This window comes from Hakea prostrata, chromosome 4 (assembly GCF_041222555.1).
Source record: "Hakea prostrata isolate BN-2017 chromosome 4, UWA_Hpros_2, whole genome shotgun sequence".
Classification (NCBI taxonomy): Eukaryota; Viridiplantae; Streptophyta; class Magnoliopsida; order Proteales; family Proteaceae; genus Hakea; species Hakea prostrata.
Genome location: NC_142603.1, coordinates 23,155,170 through 23,178,315, shown reverse-complemented (window position 1 = coordinate 23,178,315; position 23,146 = coordinate 23,155,170). Strand labels below are relative to the sequence as shown.

The 23,146-nt window shown below is 40.2% G+C and overlaps 1 protein-coding gene across 1 annotated transcript in view; it reads right to left on the bottom strand.

Moving 5' to 3' along the window:
* LOC149018543 (Transmembrane amino acid transporter family protein) overlaps positions 1 to 21,928 on the bottom strand; it is a 50,892-nt gene extending 28,964 nt beyond the window's left edge. Inside the window, exons 1-2 of the mRNA XM_089152745.1 lie at positions 21,460 to 21,928; positions 20,580 to 20,863 (exon numbers count right to left, since the gene is read on the bottom strand). Coding sequence (XP_089008871.1) covers positions 20,580 to 20,863; positions 21,460 to 21,617 — 442 coding nt within the window. The 5' untranslated portion in view covers positions 21,618 to 21,928. The remainder of the gene's footprint in view (positions 1 to 20,579; positions 20,864 to 21,459) is intronic.
* Between the last annotated feature and the right edge of the window lie 1,218 nt (positions 21,929 to 23,146).

The window sequence follows — 23,146 nt, the reverse complement described above, 5'->3', positions numbered from 1 at the left end:
ATAGGGAAAAAGTCTAGGGTTTGTTGCTGGGAGGATCTCTTCTATAGTCTTGGCTCGATTGCTTCTTTCAAGAAAGTAGAGCTTCAGCACAGAGAGCTTTGTCAATTAGATCTTGAAGATCTATTATATCTATAACTCCTAGGGCCAGTTGTATGTCCTATTTCATACTAAGCTAGAATCGGGTCAAAGTCTGGAGCTTGCTTTCTTTGGTGCCTATTCTGGATGCTAGGGAGTCGAATTGTTGGATGTAGTCAGCTGCAGACATGGTCCTTGCTTCAACATATGGATTTTCACCAAGAGACTTGCCTTGTAGTGCTTTGAGGTACCTCTCTGTCAGTTCTTTCCTCATCCAATTCCATGCGGTTGGTTCTCTACCTTAATAGTATAGCTCTCTTTCCATTGTATTCCACCAATCTCTAGCTGCTCCTAGCAATTTGGTTTTGGTCAGTTGCATCTTCTTGTCCTCTAATAGGTCATACTAGTTGAAGTAGTTATCTAGGGCAGCTCTCCAGTCATTATAAACTTAAGGGTCTAAGGAGCCATTGAATTCCTTCAATTTTAGCTTTACCTTGTGGTGGTCTACACCTCTCTTCTGGTCTTGGCCTCTATTGAAATAGGAACAATGTCTACCTCAAGTAAGCTAGGTGCTAGTTGGTTCTTGTGGGTTACCTTTCTTCAACATCGTACCTATCATACATGGGGTTGTCGTACCTCGACCGCCGGGTATGTCCATTTTTGTCTCTGGAACTTCTTTGGGTGATATAGCACATCATCTCCTTCTTCTCTATTCCTTTGTGCTCCACTAGATTCTTCTTTATGCGCCTATGGGGTACATAGACTTGCAAATTCAAACTTGTTGATCTTGGTGGTGGTGGGGTATAGAATGGCATCTCAGATTTCGATATGTTCCAGATGGGTCACCCTTAGATTTAGATATGCAACTAGATTTACTATCCCTTACAGTTGTGCCATCATGTCTTGTTGGGTCTTCTAGATTTGTTCAAGTTGTTTGGAAGTCACTAGCCCGTCCATTGCTCTAATACCAAATTGATGTAACCCAACTTTAGGGTTATAGATTATTGAAATAATTTCCTAGAATTTAGGGTTAGCTCAGAATCTTTCTTGTTGAACCAACAAGTAATTATGAAATCTGGATGGGATGGATAATATTGTTAAATTTGGATTTAGGAAGGATGGAGGTCAACAAAGATCCAATAGGTTGATTTTAGGATAACAAGGATCTTATAGGATGGACTGGGGTTGAATATGGGTAGTGTTTGTGAGATGTTAGGGTTTTAGGAAATCCCTACGGGATGTAACAAAGAAGCATAAGATGCTTTAAGGATTCCTAGGAAGCTGCGGTTGAGTAAGGAAGGGTTTAGGGATGATGAAAAGGAATAATAAAGAGATGAGAAGGTTTTCTTGGGTTCCTGAATGATTCTTGGGCAGTCTTTCTGTTCTTTTTTCTTTATTTTCTTTCTTCTTTCTTTCTTTTCTTTCTTTTCTTTTCATTCTTTCTTTCTTCTCTCTTTTCTTTCTTTTGTTTTTCTTTTTCTGCTCTCAGATGTGCAGCAAGCCAAAGGAGGGGGAAAGAGGCCGAGTGGGAAAAAAAGGGGGAGGAAGTTCCACAAGGGTTAGGGGAGGGTGAGGGTGCTGCCTAAGGGTGTTGCAGGGGTGGGGTAGGTGCTTAGAGAGGATTGCAGGGGGTGGGAGGGGATTCTTGGAGCTGTGCAAGGAAGAGAAAGGCTGGGGGAGGGCTGCAAGTGAGAAAGGAGGAAGGGGAAGGGGATGCGGCTGCTGCAACTACTTGTGGAGGCACTGGACTTGTTAAACTGATGCTGGAGATTGGAAGAGGAAGCTGGACTTGAAGAAGATCTCTCAAACTACTCAACTGTGGCCCCCCGAACAATGCCACAATCCTTCCCCTCAATCTCAGATTCTTTGTACAACGTAAGTTTACAATGAGGGGAGTGGGTTATTTATAGCCTTACACAAGGAGGGAAAGACATAGACTCTAACTGGGAAATAAAGACCGACTCAACTGGGTTTCCTGTATGGACTAGGACCCCCATACAACTAAGTAAATAACCACCACACAAATTAAAGAATTTAACTTGTACTAAAGAAAGACCGAATTATCCAAAAGGAATCTTAATTTTAAAATAGATTCCTAGTGACACTAGAACTTACTTAGCTGACTCAAACAAGGAATTGAAACAGATTTGGACTCCCAAAATCAAAATAAAAGTTCTGAAATTAAAATAATTAACTGACTCAAAGGGGGAATGACCAAATTTCCCTTAATGGGGTTTGGGCAGCCCCTAGTTGCACCATCTTGGTTGAGCCTGGGGGCCCAAATTAGGGTTAGGGCCAGGGGGAATTTCATGCTTACATGACTAGCTAGCGCTAATCCAAGAGGGATTCCTAATCTCCCTCTTTCTTCTTTCCTTCTTCTACTTGGATTCTACTCTTAAAAGTCCTCTTAATTTGTTTACTTCTCTTTTTCTTCCCTTATCAGATTTGTTTTAACTCCAATTGTAAAACTATAAATACCCCATTGGGGACTGTGAATAAAGCACTACATTCTGAGAATTCTTCTCGTAACAAAAAACAGTGTATCAGAGCTTAAATTCTTCTGATCCAAATCTTCCCATCGCAGCCTTCATACCCTCTTCCAATTACAGCCTTTCATTACCTCTTCCCATCACATTCTTCTTCTTGTTCTTCCTTTGAATTAAAGGGCAGCTACCAGCGGAAATGGACAGTTAAGTTGTTGCCCTTTGCTTCCCCACCAATGACTTAGCAATTTAAAAATATTCTGCCCCATTATTTGTTATCCTCAATCCCTGAAGAAAGGACTCAACAGTGAAGGATAGATCTTCCACTTTAGAGACTTGAAACCTGGGTAGAGCTGAAGATTACCTCTTGTTCATACCTGCACTCAAAGTACACTGCTATGAAGAAATGAAAAGTTTTTCCAAATTTTTTTCCTTTATCTGTTATTAAGGTTGCATTCTGGACTGCAAATTCTACCTGGTTCTGATCTTAAGATTAACCTCTGGACTGCATATTCGATCCAAGTATACCCGTGTACTTTTGAATTTTATAAATCTGGTTTAAGATGACAACTACATCAGGAACTATAATAGGCTCTTCACCCACTATATCTGATCAGTCTAAGGAATGACTATCATCCCCTTAGTACTCCACTTACAATCTTAGATGGAACTAATTACCTAATGTGGTCTAGATCAGCCTATATTACCATTACTGACCATGGTCTTCTAAGGCATCCTACAGGCACTACTGTGAAGCCAAGAACCCCTGGTCCACTTTAGGATCAATAGCTTGCACAACTCTCTGGGGATGGCCTTCTTGATTCAGTCTCTAAAACCCGATTTACAACAAACCTTTCTCTTGTTGGACACTACTGCTATTATTTGGATTGCGCTGCCCAAAAGATACAAGATAAGGTTGGAAACATGGCTCAGGTTCATACTTCCGCAAGCAAGTCCATGACACCAAACAAAGGGAAATGTCAAACTCTCATTACTAGAACACTCTTCAGTGCATTATAGTTGAAGATTGACATGACAACACTTTTCAGCCAACCAACATTGATGATATTACGGCCTACCGTAAGCACCTAGATGAAACTCAGGTGTATGATTTCTTGGCTGGTCTCAATGTGGAATGCGATCCTATTCCACTCCAAGCTCTCAGCCATGATCCTTTTCCCACTCCAGAGGAGTCATACACCTTCCTACACACAAAAGATTTTTATCGGACAGGCATGCTTCCTGCCACTGCACCAGATGGATTAGCCTTCCAGACTCAGACTGGGTATAGTCCAGAAGCTACTAAAGATGTTATCATAGTTGTCACGGCGACGAGGCGATACAAGGCGGTTTAGGCTAGTTGAGGCGATGAGTCGATGAGGCGCCCTCCGAGGCGCTTTTAAGGCGGTTGAGGCGTTTTAAGTGAAATTTTTAGTGTACATCTCATTCACTCTAATCCATTATAAATCTATCATATCTTATATAATAAAAAACTAATATTAGCTACCTCAAGTCATCCAACATACTACAAACCACACATAGTAGGTCCTAAATAAAAAGTCGCAGGAAGAAACCAAGAGAAGAAGTCGCTTGTCACTGGCCACTGCTTGCCGGAGTGTCGTCGCGGGAATCGAAGAGAAGAAGAGAGGAAAAGAGAAAGAGATTAGGATTAGAGTGAGAGTGAGAGTGTGAGATTCGAGTCAAGAACTTATTCTCTTTCGATTTTGTTTGTTTTTATTTTGATCACATGTAGCGTCATTATAAATATGCATATAGGTTCAAACAATAAATTCTTTACAATCGGAATCTAATAAGTAATTCAATATATGCCTTCAATTTGGCATCTTTCATGTGATTTAAAAAAGAAAAAAAAAAAAGCGGACGCCTTAAGGTATAAGGCGTCTGAGGGGCCTGAGGTGATGCCTCATACCCTAAGGCGGTCGCCTTATTGCCTAAAAATAAGGCGATGCCGATTTGAGGCGCTTCGAAGGCACCCGGACACCGAGGCGACAATTAGGCGACACCTTGACAACTATGGATGTTATTCATAGTCAAGATTGTGGGAAAACCATGGCATACCAAAGCCAGCAGATTTTGATGCCAAAAGAAAGGATGTGGTGTAAAGAATCAATGAAAGACTCAAGCTAATCAAATTGAAGTTGATCCCACTCCCTCTACTAACACAAAATCCAGGCTCTCTACAAACAAATTGCAAGCTCTCCAACATTTACTACAAGATGCACTACTTCCACTTCATCGGCATCTACCTCTGCTACCTCTAGTAATCATCAGGCTCACTTAGGTACTTCTATCTCACATTTTCGTGCCACGACTGTATCTAATTCTTGAATTATTGACTCTTGGGGCTACAGATCATATGACTAGTTCTTTCACTCAGTTCCATTAATATACCCCTCTCTCTAGGAAAGATATAATATGTGTGCCAACTGGATCTTTTTCTTCTATTCGGAAAGGTTCCATTCACTGTTCTCCAACCCTTATCTTCCACCTTAAATGTTCTTTTCTTTTCTACTAACCTGCTGTCAATTAGTTGTCTTACTAGAGACTTATATTGCAATACCTTTTTTTTTCCTTCCCATTGTATTGTAGGATCTGGTGACATAGAGGACAATTGGACATTGTAAGGTACAAAATGGTCTCTACTTGCTCAACCATATACGTCCTTCTGCTACCTCAACATCTTCACCAACACCACAGATTCATTTGGCTACATCTCATATTCAGCATCTTCAGCAGAGACTTGGTCACCCTCCTGTCAAGACATTAGTTTCTCTTTTTCCACATTTATTTCAGCATTGTAATAAAGATGAGCTACTATGTGAGGCATGTATCATTGCTAAACTGACACACTCTCGTTATCTTTCTTCTAATAAAAGCAGTGACTTTTCTTTTGAGTTAATTCATTCGGGTATATCAGGTCCGACTCATTGTGTTTCTATTTCTGGTCATCGGTGGTTTGTTAGATTTATTGATTGTCAGAATCGTATCACTTTGGTGTACTTAATGTGCCTCAGAGTGAAAATTTTCAGTGTTCTCAACTATTTCATAAGATGATCCAAACCAAGGAAGAAAATTCGACCGAAACAGGAATTTCAACTTTGCAAAAGGCTGAAATTTCGATGTTTCGGTTGAAATTTCAATCAAACTGGACACTTTTTTCTTGAAAATTGAAACTTCAATTTTGGGCCTCATATGGACTCAAAATGACTTGGATTCTTTCATACTATCTATTTCAAGCATAATAAACACAATGGAACTAGTATTTTGCCAAAAAAAAAACCATTGAAAATTTATCATTCAAGTATACTAACAAATGACTGGTTCCGACAAGTGCAAACTGTATTGCATACAAGCATAGAATCATTAGCATACATGAGTTTGGTAGAATGGTTACATATACAACAAGTCAACAAAATAAAATGACCGACTAGATCAAGTAATGATGCCTCACATATATTAAGTTGAAGCCTATATATCATATATACATACATAAAATAAAAATACATAATTTTAGAAAATAATTATTAAAATCAGAAAATGAAAAAATGGTTGCAAATAATAAATATAAGTTTAACAAAACACAATCATTGATCATAGTCCTAGGCTAAACATATATTAATTTCAAGGCAATCCAAGATCATTTAAGGCATGAACAAAACAAAAATAAAAAAAGTGCAAGTTTAGAACTGTTGGGTATGGCTCATGCTTCACATTCTATTGTTGTCAGAGTTTCCTTTGTAGTTGTTGTGGCTTAGGAGGTGTTTGGAGGTAAAAGATGAGAAAAAGAGGTGTTTGAAGGCAAATGAGTCGTGGAAATTAGGTGAAAATGGGATAGAAATCAACAAAAACTAAGGAAAAACAAGTTAGAATGTTGAAATGGTCGAAATTTCGGTCGAAATTTTAGTCGAAACCTCCAAAATGGTCGGAATTTGACACTTTTCCGAAATAATTGGAATTTCGTTTCGTTTTTGAAAAATGCAGACATTTCGACCGAAACTGTCAAAATTTTGGTCAAATTTTCTTCTATGATCCAAACCCAGTTTAATGGAAAGATTAAACCATTTTGCACTGAATGATGGCAAAAAATATATGGAGCATAATTTTCAGCATACCTGGCGAATATGGCATTATTAATTAGAGGAAATATGGTGATACCCCATCCCAGAATGTAGTGGCCGAAAGAAAGAATCAACGCTTATTGGAAGCTGTCGTGCACTTAAGTTTGCCCCTTATGTTCCCAAATTTTTAGAGCAATGCTGTTCTTACTGCTGCCAAATATCTGATTAACTGTATGCCTTCCCGCACAATTAACTTTAAAGCAGCTGGAGTTATCCTTCTTGGAAAGAACCCTTTTTGGTTCCCAAAGCATTCAACTGTGTTTGTTATATTCGGGATCATTGCTCTCATGGCAAGCTTGATCCATGGAGTCTTCACTGTATCTTTGTGGGTTATCCTCCTTCCCAAAATGGCTAGTGCTACTACCATCCTCCATGACAAAAGTTCTTTGTTTCCATGGATGTCATCTTTCATGAGTCATCATTCTACATTTGTTCGACAACTTTTCAGGTGAAAGCATTGCTAGTTAGATGTGCCTATTTCTAATTTCACTGGCCTGGATATTAATCCAACAATTTCAAGTGAGGGGAAGCAGCGACCTATGAAGGAGCCAAAAGCACTGAATGAGGGGGAGCAGCCAACTAGTAAAGGTCCCTTAAGACACTCGTTTGTGCATTTCGCAAACAGCAACAACAAACCACTACTATAGCACTTTCACCATTAAAAAATCCTCTCCAGAACCAGATCCTGGATCTCTACCTGCTCCTCCATCCGATAAGGATCCTTCTCTTGAGAGGGTGTTAGGAAATGTACCTATTGCATATCTCATGTTGTCGCTCTTAATTCTCTTTCACCTTCTTATAGTAATTTCATGTCTTCACTTTCTTCTATACCCATTCCATAGAAATGACAGGAGGTTTATACAGATCCTAAGTGAAAAGCAACAAGTTGGAAGAGATGAAAGTATTAGACAAGAGTGGAACTTGCGAGCCTGTTAATCTTCCTCAAGGGAAGAGGCCTGTCGGATGCATGTTAGAGTTTGCAATGCAATAGAATAGTGATGGATCTATAGATCAATACAAAGCCAGACTAATGGCCAAAGGATTCACTCAAAACTTTTGAATCAACTATTAAGATACGTTTGCACTAGTTGCAAGATTGAACACAATCAGAGTATTGCTTGTATGTGCAGTGAACATGGGATGGGATCTACACCAACCAGATGTAAAGAAGGTCTTCCTACATGAAGGATTGGAAAAAGAAGTTTACAAGGAGATTCCCCTAGGTTTTTCTTGTGACAAAACCCAAGGGAAAGCATGCAAACTTCTACGTGGGTTATGTATAGGCTAAAGTAGTCCCCACGAGGATGCTTTAGAAAATTCTAAAAGCCTATGGTGTCAATTGGATACAGACAAAGTAATGCTAACCATCCACCATTCATTAAGAAAACAGCTCTCAAGGTAACCATCTTAATTGTTTATGTTGATGATATAGTCATGACAAGCAATGATGATGATGAAATAATAAAGCTGAAAAAAGAAATTCATGAATCATGAGTCTGAAATAAAAGGTCTAGGGAAGTCTGGGTACTTTCTAGGAATCGAAGTTGCTCGTTCTACTAAAAGTATATTTGTATCTCAACGAAAGTATGTCCTAGAACTGTTCTCTGAAACCGATTTACTAGGTCCTCATCCAAGTGATACTCCTTTGAAAGCTATTAGTCAACTCAAAGAAAAAGAAGGGGAACCTATCAATAAAGGTCTTTGTCAATGACTGTTGGGAAATTAATCTACCTGTTAATGATCGATTTGTCCAAACAGATCAACCACGGTCGAGGACGACCAAGATGGGTCGACCTGGTTGTGTTCGACCAATGTTTACCCATGTAAATCGGGCGCGAGTGAATGATGAGTTATCCAAAGCATAACAGATAGCTACGGAAATCAGTCATCAAGGACGATCAGAGTCCTATTCACAAAAGACTCCCGAACAGATAAGATCAAAGACTCTCCGGATATGAGAGTCCGGAATGAACTCATCAACAAGAGACTGAGCAGGATTCTACTACTAAAGGGCAGGTAAACAATCCTAGAATCTATATAAACAGATCTAAGGAAGATAGAAGGGTAAGTAATAGTGACACTTCGTTCCTAAACTAGGAAAGATTACCTATTCGTTCTTCTAGATTGATCTTGCTAACTTGCTCGTCAGAGGCGGACCTCGACCAACATGGTCGAGTACGTTTGTGCAAGACAACGAATCTTGGTGGACGAGGAGAATAATTGCAGCAACAATGGGCACCGTCTGTGGGAAAGTGATCAAAAAGTCATCATGCATCCCAAGTCAAACAGGTTAGTTGGGGATGAATCAAGTGAAGGAGAGAAGGAGATTAATAAAGGGGAAGTGTCGCAAGGGATAAAAAAATACCCAAACACGATGCCCTACCAAATCCACCCGAACAGTTTGTGACCGTGGGGCAATTCAATGAATTGCAAAAGCATATCTTAAATCTGAACGAGCTGATTAGGGCGAGCATCCATCAACTGGCAACAGTATCAAAAGTTGGGCCACAATTTATTCCCATTAATCCCAATGGCAATAAAGACGGCCAACCTCTACGACGAAAGGAAGCACGAACGCAGAATCCCGACCATGCATCTCGGCCATCTTAAAAGAATCGGGAGAAGGGAAAGGAAAAGGTCAGAGACAATTCCCAACCATCACGAGAGGTAGCGTCTAAGGACCCTCCTCCGAACGACCAGCATGGAGATAGAGAAAGCATCTCCCGACCAAACGATGGCATGCACAATGGAGAGAACGAGGAACTTCTTGCACAACATGCAAATTATGTAAACAAGCGATTTGACGAGCTTGATGAGAAATTGAAGAAATTGAAGGACTCGGGAAGGATGTTTTGTACTCAGTTCTCAAAGAAGATCCTTTTGTCCGGGCGATATCATAAGCAAAGATGCCGAAAAACTTCAAATGCCCGACTTCTACCATGTTCGATGGAAGTGGAACAAAGTGCCCAAGGCACCACATAATGCATTATAAGTCCGGTATGTCTTCATATAGGCATAGTGAAGTTGCCATGTGCAGGATCTTCCCTGCCTCGCTCATTGGATCAGCATCCGAATGGTTTTTGGGACTCCAGAATAATACGATAGAGAATTTTGACCACCTTGGTTGGGTATTTTTATCTCGCTTTCAAAGTGGAATAAACACGAAGAAAAGGGAGGACACCTTGTTCACCATCAAGCAGGGACGTACCGAGTCAATCAGAAGTTATCTCCGGAAATTTAATGATCTGACCATTCAGATAGAAAATTTGGATGAGAAGATAGCCTTCCATGCCTTATATCAGGGACTCAATCATGAGGGATTCTTGGAGTGTCTTTTGTTAGATATGCCTGAAACGTATGCGGATCTACTGGAGCGCTGCCATAAACAAGCTGAAATATCTAAAACCATAGAGTTTCAAAAGAAGGAGCCAACTACAGAAGCAAAAACTAACAAGCAAAGTAGAAATCCGACCACAAATATGGGCAAAAGTGTTTGGCCTGAGTTAACCAAACACCCTGAAGGAGCATACATCTCGCTAAACACTAAAAGGTCAGAGATTCTTATGCAAGTGAAGGATTGAGGACTTCTGAAGTGGCCAAGCAACCTTCAATCCCGACCTGAGGATCAGGATAGAAGCAAATATTGTGAGTTTCACAAAGATCACGATCATTGAACCAATGATTGTAGGCAACTGAAGTCAAAAATTGAGAAGCTAATTTCGCAAGAGCAGTTAACAAAATACGTCCGAACAGAGCAAAAAGCACCCCCACAACCAAGTGGGGACAAGAAGAGACCAAAGTCGACCAGTAGAGAATGACCAAGGAGTTCAAGTAGAAGCCGAGCAAGAATCGGTAGCGACATAAGAAGGCGATCTCCAATTTACATAGTGCTCGGTGGCCCAACAGAAGAATCTGCCAGACAGGCAAAAAGAAAGGCGTGTTATGTGGGGAACGCAAAGCTAGGAAGACCAGCCTTAACGGTAAGAACCAATCACCTTTTCATCTTCAAATATGCAGGGAGTGAAAACTCCCCATAATGATGCTCTAGTTGTGAAAGTCATAATAACTGGAACCGAGGTTCATAGAGTTCTCATAAATACAGGTTCTTTGGTTGATCTACTATCCTTAGAAGCATTTAGAAAGTTAAAATTAAGTGAGGACATGATCGTTCTTTGCGGAACCCAATTATATGGGTTCACAGGATCCTCCATTCAAGTAGAGGGAACAATCAGGTTGGATCTCTGGATCGGATACCACCCAAGAGACAGGGTCATCCAGTCGAACTTCATGGTCATCTAAGATCTGTTGGCGTACAATGTAATTTTGGGAAGACCAACTCTCTATGCTCTTGAAGCAGTGGTTTCAGCATTGCATATAAAGATGAAGTTCTCGACCAAGAATGGAATTGGAGAATGTAGCGCCGACCAAAAGTTTAGTCGGCAAAGTTACATCAATTACATGAGAAAGAAAGCGAAAACTAATTCGACCATGTCTATCGTAATTAAAAGTGATCGTGATGAAGAAGCTATGCAAAGGGCCAAACCAGTGGAGAAGCTGGAAGAATTTGTCTAAATCCCGAACAGCCAAGCGAGGGAACATTCATAGGTGCCGAGCAAGAGGCAGATTTCAAGATCAAACTAACTCAATTTCTGAAACAAAATTCAGATGTTTTTACCTGGTCAGCAGATGACATGCCCAGGATTGACAGAAGAGTAGCCGAACACAAACTATGCATTGATCCTCAAGCCATTCCGATTGTCCAAAAAAGAAGAAATTTCTCTATTGAGAAACATGACGCAATCCAAATGGAGGTCCAAAAGTTAAAGCAATCCGGCTTTATAAAGCGAATAGATCACCCTACTTGCCTTGTAAATGTGGTAATGGTCAAGAAGGCTAATGGTAAATGGCAAATGTGTATGGATTACACTAATCAAAACAAGACATGTCCCAAGGATTGCTACCCTCTTCTAAGAATAGATCTTCTCATTGATGCCAGTACAAGACATGAAATGTTTAGCTTCATGGACACTTATTTAGGATATAACCAGATCCTGATGCATCCTGATGATGAAAAGTACACCGATTTCATTACAGACAAGGGCAGTTACTATTATAAAGTAATGCCCTTCGGTTTAAAGAATGCTGGAGCAACCTATCAAAAAGCGGTCAACAAAATTTTTGCCGACCAAATAGGACGACACATGGAAGTCTATATGGACGACATGTTAGTCACAAGCATTTTGAGGACCAACCATCTTGACGACCTGGCAGAGGTATTCAATGTACTCCAAACATACAGAATGAAGCTCAATCCAGAAAAGTGTGCTTTCGGAGTATCATCTGGAAAGTTTCTAGGTTTCATAATGTCTTAAAGAGGAATCAAAGCAAATCCAGAAAAGATAAAAGGCCATTATTGAAATGAAGCCACCAAGGAATGTCAGGGAAGTACAGTGAATCTGACTGGTTAGGTAGCAGCTTTATAGCCCGGTCAGGAGAAAAGAGCTTGCCATTCTTCAAAGCCTTGAAAAGTATAACCAGCTCCAAAGATGAAATCTGGAACGAAGAATGCTAGAGAGCTTTTGATGGGCTGAAAGAGAAGCTGTCCCATCCACCTCTACTCGTTCGTCCAACTCCCAAAAAAGAATTGATTCTATACTTGGCCACCTCGCCAACTACTGTTAGTGCAAGAAAATGATAACGTTCAAAACCCAGTTTAGTATATACGCCACGCTAAAACAAGATACCCTAAAGTTGATAAGCAAGCATTAGCTTTGGTGAACGTTGCCAAGAAACTCAGGCCATATTTTCAAGCGCATCCGATCACTGTGCTAACAAATTTTCCATTGAAGAAGATACTACACCGACCAGACTTGGCTAGTGGGCTTGTAACTTGGACGGTCGAACTTAACGAGCACCAAATACAGTTCCGACCACAGCCAACCATTGAAGGTCAAGCATTGGCTGATTTCTTGGTCGAAACACAATCTTCCGAACACAGTCAAGAAGAGGCCGAACTACTCCCAGGGCAAGTAAAAAGATGGATGTTGTACATTGATGGATCCAGTAATCCACAAGGAAGTGGGGCAGGTTTGCTGCTACAAAACCCTGTAGGATTTATCATAAAATATGCGCTCCACTTCAAGTTCAAAACTTCCAACAATGAAGCAGAGTACGAAGCACTCCTAGCTGGTCAACGACTAGCAACAACCTTAGGGATCCAGCACTTGGAAATCAAAAGTGATTCCCAATTTATTGTGATCAAGTGAATGGAGTGTATGAGGCTAAAGAAAAAAGAATGGGAAAATACTTAAGCTTGGTTGACCAATATAAACCAAATTTACTGATTTAGTGGTCAAACAAGTACCCAAAAAGGAGAACGACCAAGCAGATGCGCTATCCCGCCTGGCAACAGAAGACCTAGATATCACCAGGCCAGTGGTGTATTTGGAAGAGCTTGTAAGTCTAAGCATCAATTTACCGACCACATGCAGATAGTCATTAAACACGGTTGGATGGAACCGATCATTCAATACTTAAAGAACAATCAGTTTCCCAAAGATCAAAAGGAAGCTCGAACAATTCAACAAAGATTTGCCAAGTACACTCTCAGAGGGGCATTTGTACAAAAAATCGTTAACATGGCCACTGCTGCGGTGCTTAGGATCTCCAGAGGCCACTAAAGTCTTGAGAGAAATTCATGAAGGGATTTGTGGGGCACACATAGGAGCACAAGCACTGGCAGACAAGGCAATGAGGCAAGGATTCTTTTGGCCGACCATACAGGCAGATGCAAAAGACTTTGTTCGAAAATGTGACAAATGTCAAGTCCATGCTAATATACCACACAATCCAGTTGTGCCACTAACATCAACTTTATCACCTGTTCCTTTTACAAAATGGGGGATAGACTTGGTACGGAAACTACCTAAAGCTTCCATAGGAAGCGAATATCTTGTGGTTGCAGTGGATTACTTCACAAAGTGGGTAGAAGCAGAACCCTAGCATCAATCAATGCCGATCAAATGAAGAACTTCATCAAGCTAAATATCATATACAAGTATAAAGTACCAAAAATATTGGTCACCGATCACGGAAAGCAATTCGAGAATGTAGCCTTTGAAAGTTTTTATAAGAAATATGGAATCGAACATCGACTTTCTTCAGTAGCTTATCCACCAAGTAATGGCCAAGTCAAGGTTACCAACAGAATTATGCTCAATGGACTCAAGAAAAGGCTCAACAAAATGAAGGGAAGATGGGTTGATGAATTGCCCAATGTCCTATGGTCGTATAGAACAATTGCAAGAACGACCACAGGAGAAACGCCATTTGGGCTCTCCCATGGAGCGGAAGCTCGAGTACCTGTTGAAATACAAGTCGGATCCCTAAGAGAAGAAGAATTCGATGAAGAAGCTAACATTGAAGGACTGAAAAGCAATATAGACATTATAAACGAGACAAGAGACAAGGCTTAATTTTGACTAGGAAGTACCAGAGGAGAATTGCCACATACTATAATGCAAAAGTAAAAAAGAGACAATACCTCCCTGGTGAACTCGTTCTTCACCGAACAATTGATTCTGATCCAACCAACCACAGAAAGCTCTCCCCAAACTAGGAAGGACCATACATAATAATACAGCAGGTCGCCCCAAGTGCTTACCATCTTCGTGATCCTGAGACCGGACAACTAATTCCCTGATCATGGAATTCGAAGCAACCTTAAAAGGTATTATTAGTAAATTGGGTTAATACCTTGGTCGATTAGCTTTACTTTGAAGACTAGTTAGTTTCTGCAAATTTCTTTTAGGGTTGCCAAACCCAAATTTTGTTTCAACACAACTTTATCAAGCAAACAAGTAAAGTTATTCTCTTAAGAAAATCTACCCAAACATACATGCTCCGATTACTTATAAGTCCTGAGCAATAAATCCGAACATACGTGTTCCGATCACTCATATCAAAACACATCAATTCTAAACAAATATCTTCGAACACGTATGTTCCGAGCACTTATATGAGAACACATTCATACCAAGCAATTCATCTGAACAATCATGTTCCGCACAGAAAGAACGAACAAATGTGTTCCCCACCATATACTTTTTACAAAATGGCCGAACACCTATGTATGAGCAACGTATCCAAGAAATCACATTCCAAACATACATGTTTGACAAAGATCTCCTGGGAAATTACCCTACTCGAGATAATCATGGCCATAGCATAATAACCTTAGAGAAGTAACCATGCTCGGGGGCAACAGGTAAAAGCAATTAAACACTCGAGAAGAAGGGACCGATCAAAGTTTCCTGAACAAGGACACTTAATTGGCCCAAAAGCTAAGTTTCCCGAACAAGGACACTTGTTCAAGAGCTTAAATACAAAAGTTGATTTTAAAAGGCCAAAATTGGCACAAAGTCACACAGTCTCCAAACAGGAACATCAATCAAAATTACACCAGTCATAAGAGCTTAAATACAAAAGTTCAAAGTCAAAGCCATATACAGTTAAAGACAAGAACAAGATAGGCTCAACAAAGGCCAAAATAGTTAAGAGACAGGGGCAGAATTAAGATCCGGAGACTGAACAGGAGAATCTTGGTCAGGGCTCACATTCTCATAAGAATTGTGCTCGGTTTCAGGGGCTTTAGAAGAATTACCGGCTTGGGATCCCTCCTCAGGGGCCGGTTCCCAGTCGGAGTCTAAAAAATCCCGAACATCTACCTCTTTAGGTAAAGCAAATGCCATCTTACCAACCGCCCATGATGGACAGGGGATCTTCAGGTCATCAAAGATGCCCAGGTCAATATATTTTTCAAACTTCTGCAAATCAAGCCCCAGAAACTCTCCAATTATGCTCGAGAAAGTGTAACGCCGACCATATTTGAAAGTCGGGGCAGCAACCTTGGCCATAAATTCACGAAACCCTTTGGTACGAACCCATCGGTGGATAACCTCGTGCCTTAATTCATTAGGGAGATCTTCAAAAGTAGCCAATGAAGCCTGAGCAACTTGGTTGGTCAAATCTTTGATCACTTAAGCAAAGGTCAAATTTTCTTCTTTAACAATTGCAAGCTCCTAATCTTTGCTCGCCAACAAATTCTTTGCTCCTCTAACTCAAGCTTCAAGGTGACCACCTGCTCTTCGGCATACTTAGTTTGCCTCTCCAAAATCATGACTTTACCTTGCAGCTCTAACTCCCGACCAACCAGTCTCTCATTAGTTGCTTTAAGGTTGGATACTTGAATATCCATGTCCTTAACCTTTTCTCCAAGCTGGTGGTCATATGATCTTTCCTAGCAGCTTCCAGACTACCCCCTATGGCTTGAGTCAAAGCGCAAAGCAACCTAACAAATGAGAAAAGTTATTTGGGAAAAAGCGTTAAAAAAGAAAAAAGGTTTCAAAGAATATCGAAAAGTTTCAACTTACTTGGTTGTAACATCATATGATCGGAGAGGGTCAAGCCCACCAAGAAATTGTTGGTCAGCAGGTAGCAGCACACTAGAAATCCAATCTAAAGCAACCAAAGTTCCATTCTATTGATTATTTATCACATAAGAATTAGGGGTCAGCGACCAACAAGGACGAAGAATGGGAGCCTCTGAGGATTGTGTACTCGGTGAAGCACCAGAAGAAGGTCGAGGAGGACTAGAAGGATGCGGAACGTTGGCATCCTCCTCGGAAGAAACAGCTGAAGCTACAAAAGAGACTAAGCTTCTTTTTTTCTCTGGCTGGGGAGGTAAGTCGGAAGAACCTGCGGATGAACCAGGTCTCTTCAGAACTGATGGAGCTGGAGTCGCCTTACTTCTCGAAGAACGAGCACTTTCAAGCTTGGTCAGGCATCTTGTTTCTACCTCCTCTATGTCTTCGTCTATAGCACGAGCATACTCCGCAGGGTTGAGCAACACTGAGGCAAATATTAAACATAAAGTTCACACCAGCCAAAAGAAGAAAATAAATTAAAGACGTTTTGAAAAAGCAACTCACCGGGAAGGAATCTCGAGCAACGCAGTATACTGGGGTATTTCGAGCAATGGTCATTAACGGCAAATTGATTCTTGTCTTCGGTAAGGAGCTGGAGAATTCGCTCCCTGGCATGCTCCTCGACTGCAGATAGATCTAGGAAATCATTTGATCCTCTGGCCAGTCCATAGACCCAATAGATTAGGAAGGTTCTGTGGGTGGCCGGACGAAAAAAAATTTCGGGCGCCACTCTTTAGTGTTGGACGGGAGTGTGCCATTCCTTATGAAATTTCCATCCCAACCACACATTGGTGAGAAGTGCGTTTTGAAAGATAAAATCATCCATATTACTCCTGCTTCTTTGCCATTAAAAAATGAAGGAACAGGGCAAGAGATGGACGAACTTTGACTTGCTCTTGCCCTGATAGAACCCCCCAATAACAGATGACAATGTGCCAGCTGTTGGGTGCAAACATGCCCAGGCACATCTAAAAGTGAATCGTTATCTCCCTGAACAGAGGTTGAACTGGAAGCCTCTAAAACCACTCCTAAGTGCCTCTTCATAGAGGCAGAATTCCCTGGGACGAAGAGTGTTTGCCCTCTTATCACTAGATTGGACCCGAAGAACAACATCTGAAGGTATCTCATATTTTTTACGAATATACTCTAACCTTTCTTCTGTCATATGTGAGGGTTGGAATTCAAGTCCAGAGGAAGATGGGTCATAATATATATGGTCGGAAGTAAGGTCTTTATTTTGCTCGATCTTATACTCCTCGAGAGAAAGACTATCTTTCCACCTCTTTCTCTCGGCCTTAAACATAGCCCGAGCACTTAAGGAGGCCCTATTATGATCAGGAAAAGCTGAAGATGAAAGTCGGGACTCTGTTTCGACCTCCTCACCATCATTACTAAATGGATATCGCCCAGAATAAGAGGAAGGGTTACCGGATTAACCACTCAAATATTGCTCGGTGTCTCTAAGGTGTTCGAGGTCAAAATCACTCATGGTCACAAAACTAGAAGGTTTTTCTTCATTCAATCTTTTCTTGGGTTTGGAAACTACCATTTTCACTCTCTTCACTAACACCATGATATTCTAACAAATGGAGAAGAAAATAATGGAAAAATGAAAGAAGAAGGTACAAAAAGAAGAAGAAAGACAAAGAACCAGCATAAGAATATGACAAAACCCAAAGATACAGTATTCTAGCTTCTTATCATGAATCTCCATGAAAATGAAGTAAAAAGAGTGGAGAATGAGGAGGGGTACTTACTTGTTCTTACTTGTTCAAGCTTCCCAGAGAAAAGTAGACAATAAGTAAACCAAACATAGAGGACAGGTTGCTCCAAAAGCTCGTGTTTCACTCTCGTATGTGCAGGAACGAAATGAGAAAGAAGGAAGAAGGAAAGAGTATTTAAACCTTTTAAAGATTCCAATCCAAGACATCAAATAAATCCCTTTTCAGCGATTCAGATGTAAGGCCCTTTAATCATTCTCAAGATACCCATCTGATAGTTGTTATGTTAAACAACTAGACGGCTGGGATGAAGAGTCTATTCGTAATCCGATCACATAATTATGTGACATGACCTTTTTGTCGACACATGGCACACTAGCGTGATTCAAGGAGAACATGCGTCAGTTAATGCATGCAATGAGTGGCTACCAATAAATGTGACGTTTCGGTTTTCAAAAATGAGGAACGTGTATGGGAGGAACGGTACAAATTCTTACTGGACACACATACAACGAACAAGGACAAGATAGTCCCTCAGGCCGAGCATATAGCTACCAACACCAAGGGACTAAGGGACATATATTAATGATCGATTTGTCCAAACAGATCGACCATGGTCAAGGAAGACCAAGATGGGTCAACCATGGTTAGGGTCGACCACGGTTGTGTTCAACCAATGTTTACCCATGTAAATCGGGCGAGCCTAAATGATGAGTTATCCATACCGTAACAGATAGCTACGGAAATCAATCATCAAGGACGATTAGATTCCTATTCACAAAAGACTCCCGAACAGATAAGATCAAAGACTCTCCGGATATGAGAGTCCGGAACAAACTCATCAACAAGAGACCGAGCAGGATTCTACTACTAAAGGGCAGGTAAACAATCCTAGAATCTATGTAAACAGATCTAAGGGAGGCAGAAGGGTAAGTAATAGTGAGCACTACATTCCTAAACTAGGAAAGCTTACCTATTCGTTCTTCTAGATTGATCTCTTGCTAACTTGCTCGTTGGAGGCGGACCTTGACCAACACGGTCAAGTACGTTTGTGTAGGACAGCGAATCTTGGTGGACGTGGAGAATAATTGCAGCAACACTACCTATCTCATACTCAACCAGAGATTGATGCAGCCATTACTATAATTTGTCAGTTCATGCATGATCCATCAATCCAATCACATGGCTGTTGTTCTCCATTTTCTTCATTATCCAAATTCAGGGAGGGGAGTTCTTTTATACCCACATGATCATCTTTGTATCAAGGCCTACACTGATGTAGACTGGGGAGGATCACATGATCGGAAGTCCACCGCAGTGTATTGTACTTTTGTTGGAAATCTGGTCACTTGATGCAACAAGAAACATAAAGTTATTTGCAAGGTCCAGTGCCTAAGCAAAGTTTCAGGCTATGGCTCAAGGGATTTGTGAGTTGTTGTGGCTACGTTGGTGTTCCAATTTCTCTTCCTATGATGGTCGCAGCTATAAGAATAGCTCACGACCCAATACAACATGATCAAACATAACATCTGGAGATTAACAGGCACTTCATCAAAAATATAAACTGGAGTAACTTGTATACCCTTCATGAAGTTTGGAGACCAAGTAGCTGTGATATATTCACTAAGAATTGCCTGGACTCTGTTTCATCCTAGTCTGGCCAAGTTGCAAATGCATGACATCTATGCACCAACTTGAGGGAAACAAAAGAAAATCCTTGTCGCGATTGGTACTAGCAAGGGATTCCTACTCTCCCTCTTTCTTCTTTCCTTCTTCTACTTGGATTCTACTCTTAAAACTCCTATTCTAATTTGTTTACTTTACTTTTTCTTTCCTCGTCAGACTTGTTTTTCCTCCAACTGTAAAACTATAAGTACCCCATTAGAGACTGTGAAGAAAGCATTACATTCTGATGTTCTTTTGTTTTATATTGAACCTGTCTTTGGCTTTATACTTTTCCCTTCTTCTTGTCTCCTGTTTGGTTAATGAACTTATTTATTCATCCAAAAAAAAAGCATTACATTCTGAAATTCAGCTCTTAAGAAATAACAGAATAAGATGTAAATATTTGAAGAGTTTCCCAGGAAAATAGCAAAGGTATAACAGTTGTCCTTTTTTCCCATTCTTTTTTGTTTCTTTTATTTATTTATTTTTTTTTTGGGGGGGGGGTGGGCCGGTGGGGGGGGGGGGGGGGGGGGGGGAAGAATGGGGGCAGAGCAATTCCAGGCTTGAAAAGAAAATGGGAAGAGATCACTGCTTGGTCATGTAGCACTTACACCAGCACAGGGCCAAGGAGAGTGTGCATAAGCGCATCCACATGTATGAGAATTTTTACTCCTAAGGGTCTGCAGTAATTTCCCATGGTTTTGAGTCTGGGCAGAGGAACCACTTGACCAAGCAGCATTCTTTTTCCCAAATAAAAAAGGCATAAGAGGAAAAGATATTATCAAGTATACAGGAGATATAAACTTCCTGTGAAACATAAAACTTTGCATGAATCTCCAGAGATATTTTTATGTGATCTTCCAAAATCAAAAAAGGCACCAAATCAGGCAGGCTTTTGTCACTTCATGAAACAATAAAATTATGAGGAAAAGAAAAAATGTAGTTACAAAACAATATTACGAAAAAAATCAACTATAACTGTTAATAATGCACCTAGATGATGCACTTTACCATTGAACACCGTCTGAGTTAAGCTACATCCATAACCAATTGGTAGTTCTCCACTCAGCTGCTCATGCATGTAGGACTTTGCTGACACAATTGACGAGAGTCTTGGTTCAGACTCATCTTTACCTGGAGACAATCCTTCATACTCAGGCAGCAATGGAGTTTTTACATCGAGCTCCTGATTACTTTTGGTACCATAGTCAAAACTTGAATACCTAATACTGGGGACACGGATGAGACTAGTGAAGATTGGAGACGCAGCTATTGTGTACGAATCAGTAGTCTCCCTGACAAATAAAATTACACATAAGAACCTGAATCAGCATCATACAGGATGTCAAAAAATTAAAATCAAACTCAAATAGAATGAATTTTCTCATACAAGCAACTAACAGACTGAAAAGAATGTCTAGTAAGCAAGTAATTTAGCATTTCTTCACATATTTCTTTCATGATAAGAGCAACAGAGGCACTATCCCAAATGTTGGAACACGTAAACCAGCAGCCGTCCAAAAAGCTCATCCCATTTTCAAATTAACCAGACATCATACACTCAATCAACAAAAACAGAGAAGAAGAAGAAAATCTAGCATGCAACCAAATGAAAATCTATTGCAACAGGAGCCCGTTGATAATAAGCAAAAAAACAGGAAATGATCCAGATATAGAAGAACATTTCTAACTTGTAAGAAACAGAATAAGCAATCAAAAGGTTGTTCATAGAATGAGATAAAATTTAGAATATCAATGGATTTTAAGTCAATAGATGAATTCAAACCCCTTAATCATTGTAAATTCTAAGTAAATGAAATTGCACTCCAGGATATTCTGAACTCAAAGCTTCCTTTAACACACAAGAAAGAAAAAAAAACCCAAATTCCACCTGTAACTCTGGGGCCATTGCTGAGAAGAGAAAGGAGAACACGAAGCCGAACTGTTACTTTCTTTATCACTTTCTTCTTCCCCTGCCTCTTCATCGCTACTACCACCAACGTTACCATTGTACTCTTCGTCTATCACTTCATCCAACCCGTTCTCCATGAAAAACTCAATATATTTCGCCTACACCTTCTCTGCAATGTTTGTGGGTTTCTTCGTATAACCCTAAAATCTTCAGAATTTATACATGTCGTCTTCTTTAATTTTCTCGAATCCTCTTCGCTCGGCTAAACAACGTGGGAGCCTGTTTTATCAACCTTGTTAATACAGAAAATTTGATTGAATCCTAGTCATCCATTGGTAGATTTTTACAGCTTTTTCTCAATTTTTCCCCCAAAAAATTGAACTTTTAAATCTGTTCCTGATTTTGGAAGCAAGTGTGTGGCTATGGAATCGTAGAACATGAAGAAGTGGCGGAGCTGTGGAGGCGCGAATGAGGTGTTCCTGATTTCTTTTTATACATTTTTCCTATCTTACCCGTGAAAAGAGCCAAATATTTTAAGGGACCGCTGACGTGGCTCCTAGTTACGTGAGCTACAAAAACTCGTGGCCTGATTGGAACTTCAACCATATCTTTCTACCAAAACAAAAACTTCAACCATATCTGGATTTTGGGAATCTTGAGTGAGTCATGTTGTTATGATCATTTAATTGTATGCAGCCAAAAAAAAAAACTTGGCACCTTTAACAAGAACAATAACAATTTGATATCCTATGCTTGTGGATGAGGTTGTTCCAACCTGAACCAGGGTTTCTAAATTGGAATCCGGCTGGCCCACTAGACTTGCTCAAAATTGTCTTGTTATGTCCTTTTGGGCAGCCGCTGATTGGTTTGATCCGATTCAATGAAGTGTAGACAGATGATCAACTGAGCCAAACTTGAAGAAGCAATGAGGGTATTTGGCTCCTTTCCTTAAAAGAATCTTCCAATTACGTACAATGAGTTAAACAATTCAGCCATGTGGCCAATGGAGGAGTAGTATGATGGTTAGGAACCTGCTTCTCAGTGGAGAGGTCATGGGTTCAACTCCTACGGGCGGCATATGTAATATCCCTATCCCTATATATAAAAAGCGCCTTTCTACCAAAAAAAAAAAAAAATTCAGCCATGTGTAAGCGAGAAATATAGCTAAAAGAAACAAAATTGAACCACTTTAATAGAGATAGAGTATCATCTACAACTATTGTAGATGCACAACCCAAACTAGAACTAGTCTTGGACAGCATTAATAATAGATCTACAATTTGAAAAAACTAAAACTTGATAAGATCGGGTAGGAATATTGCATCTCGAACTATTTCAACTTCTACTAATGTAGTTGAAGATGCCCAACCTACAATACATTGTCCAACTAGGAAATTCCCTCAAAAATCAATAATGATAAAAGCATCAAGTAGCAATATTGCACCTCGGACTATTTCAACCTCTACTAATGTGGTTGAAGATGCTCAACCTACAATACATTGTCCAACTTGGAAATTCCCTCAAAATCAATAATGATAAAACCTCTGCCACAAAGGATTGATCTTACTACAACAAATGATGTTCTCAATTGAATAACAGAGTGTTACAGTACATAATTTATAGTCTCAATGAATACAAGAATCCAACCGTACAATACAAAAATATG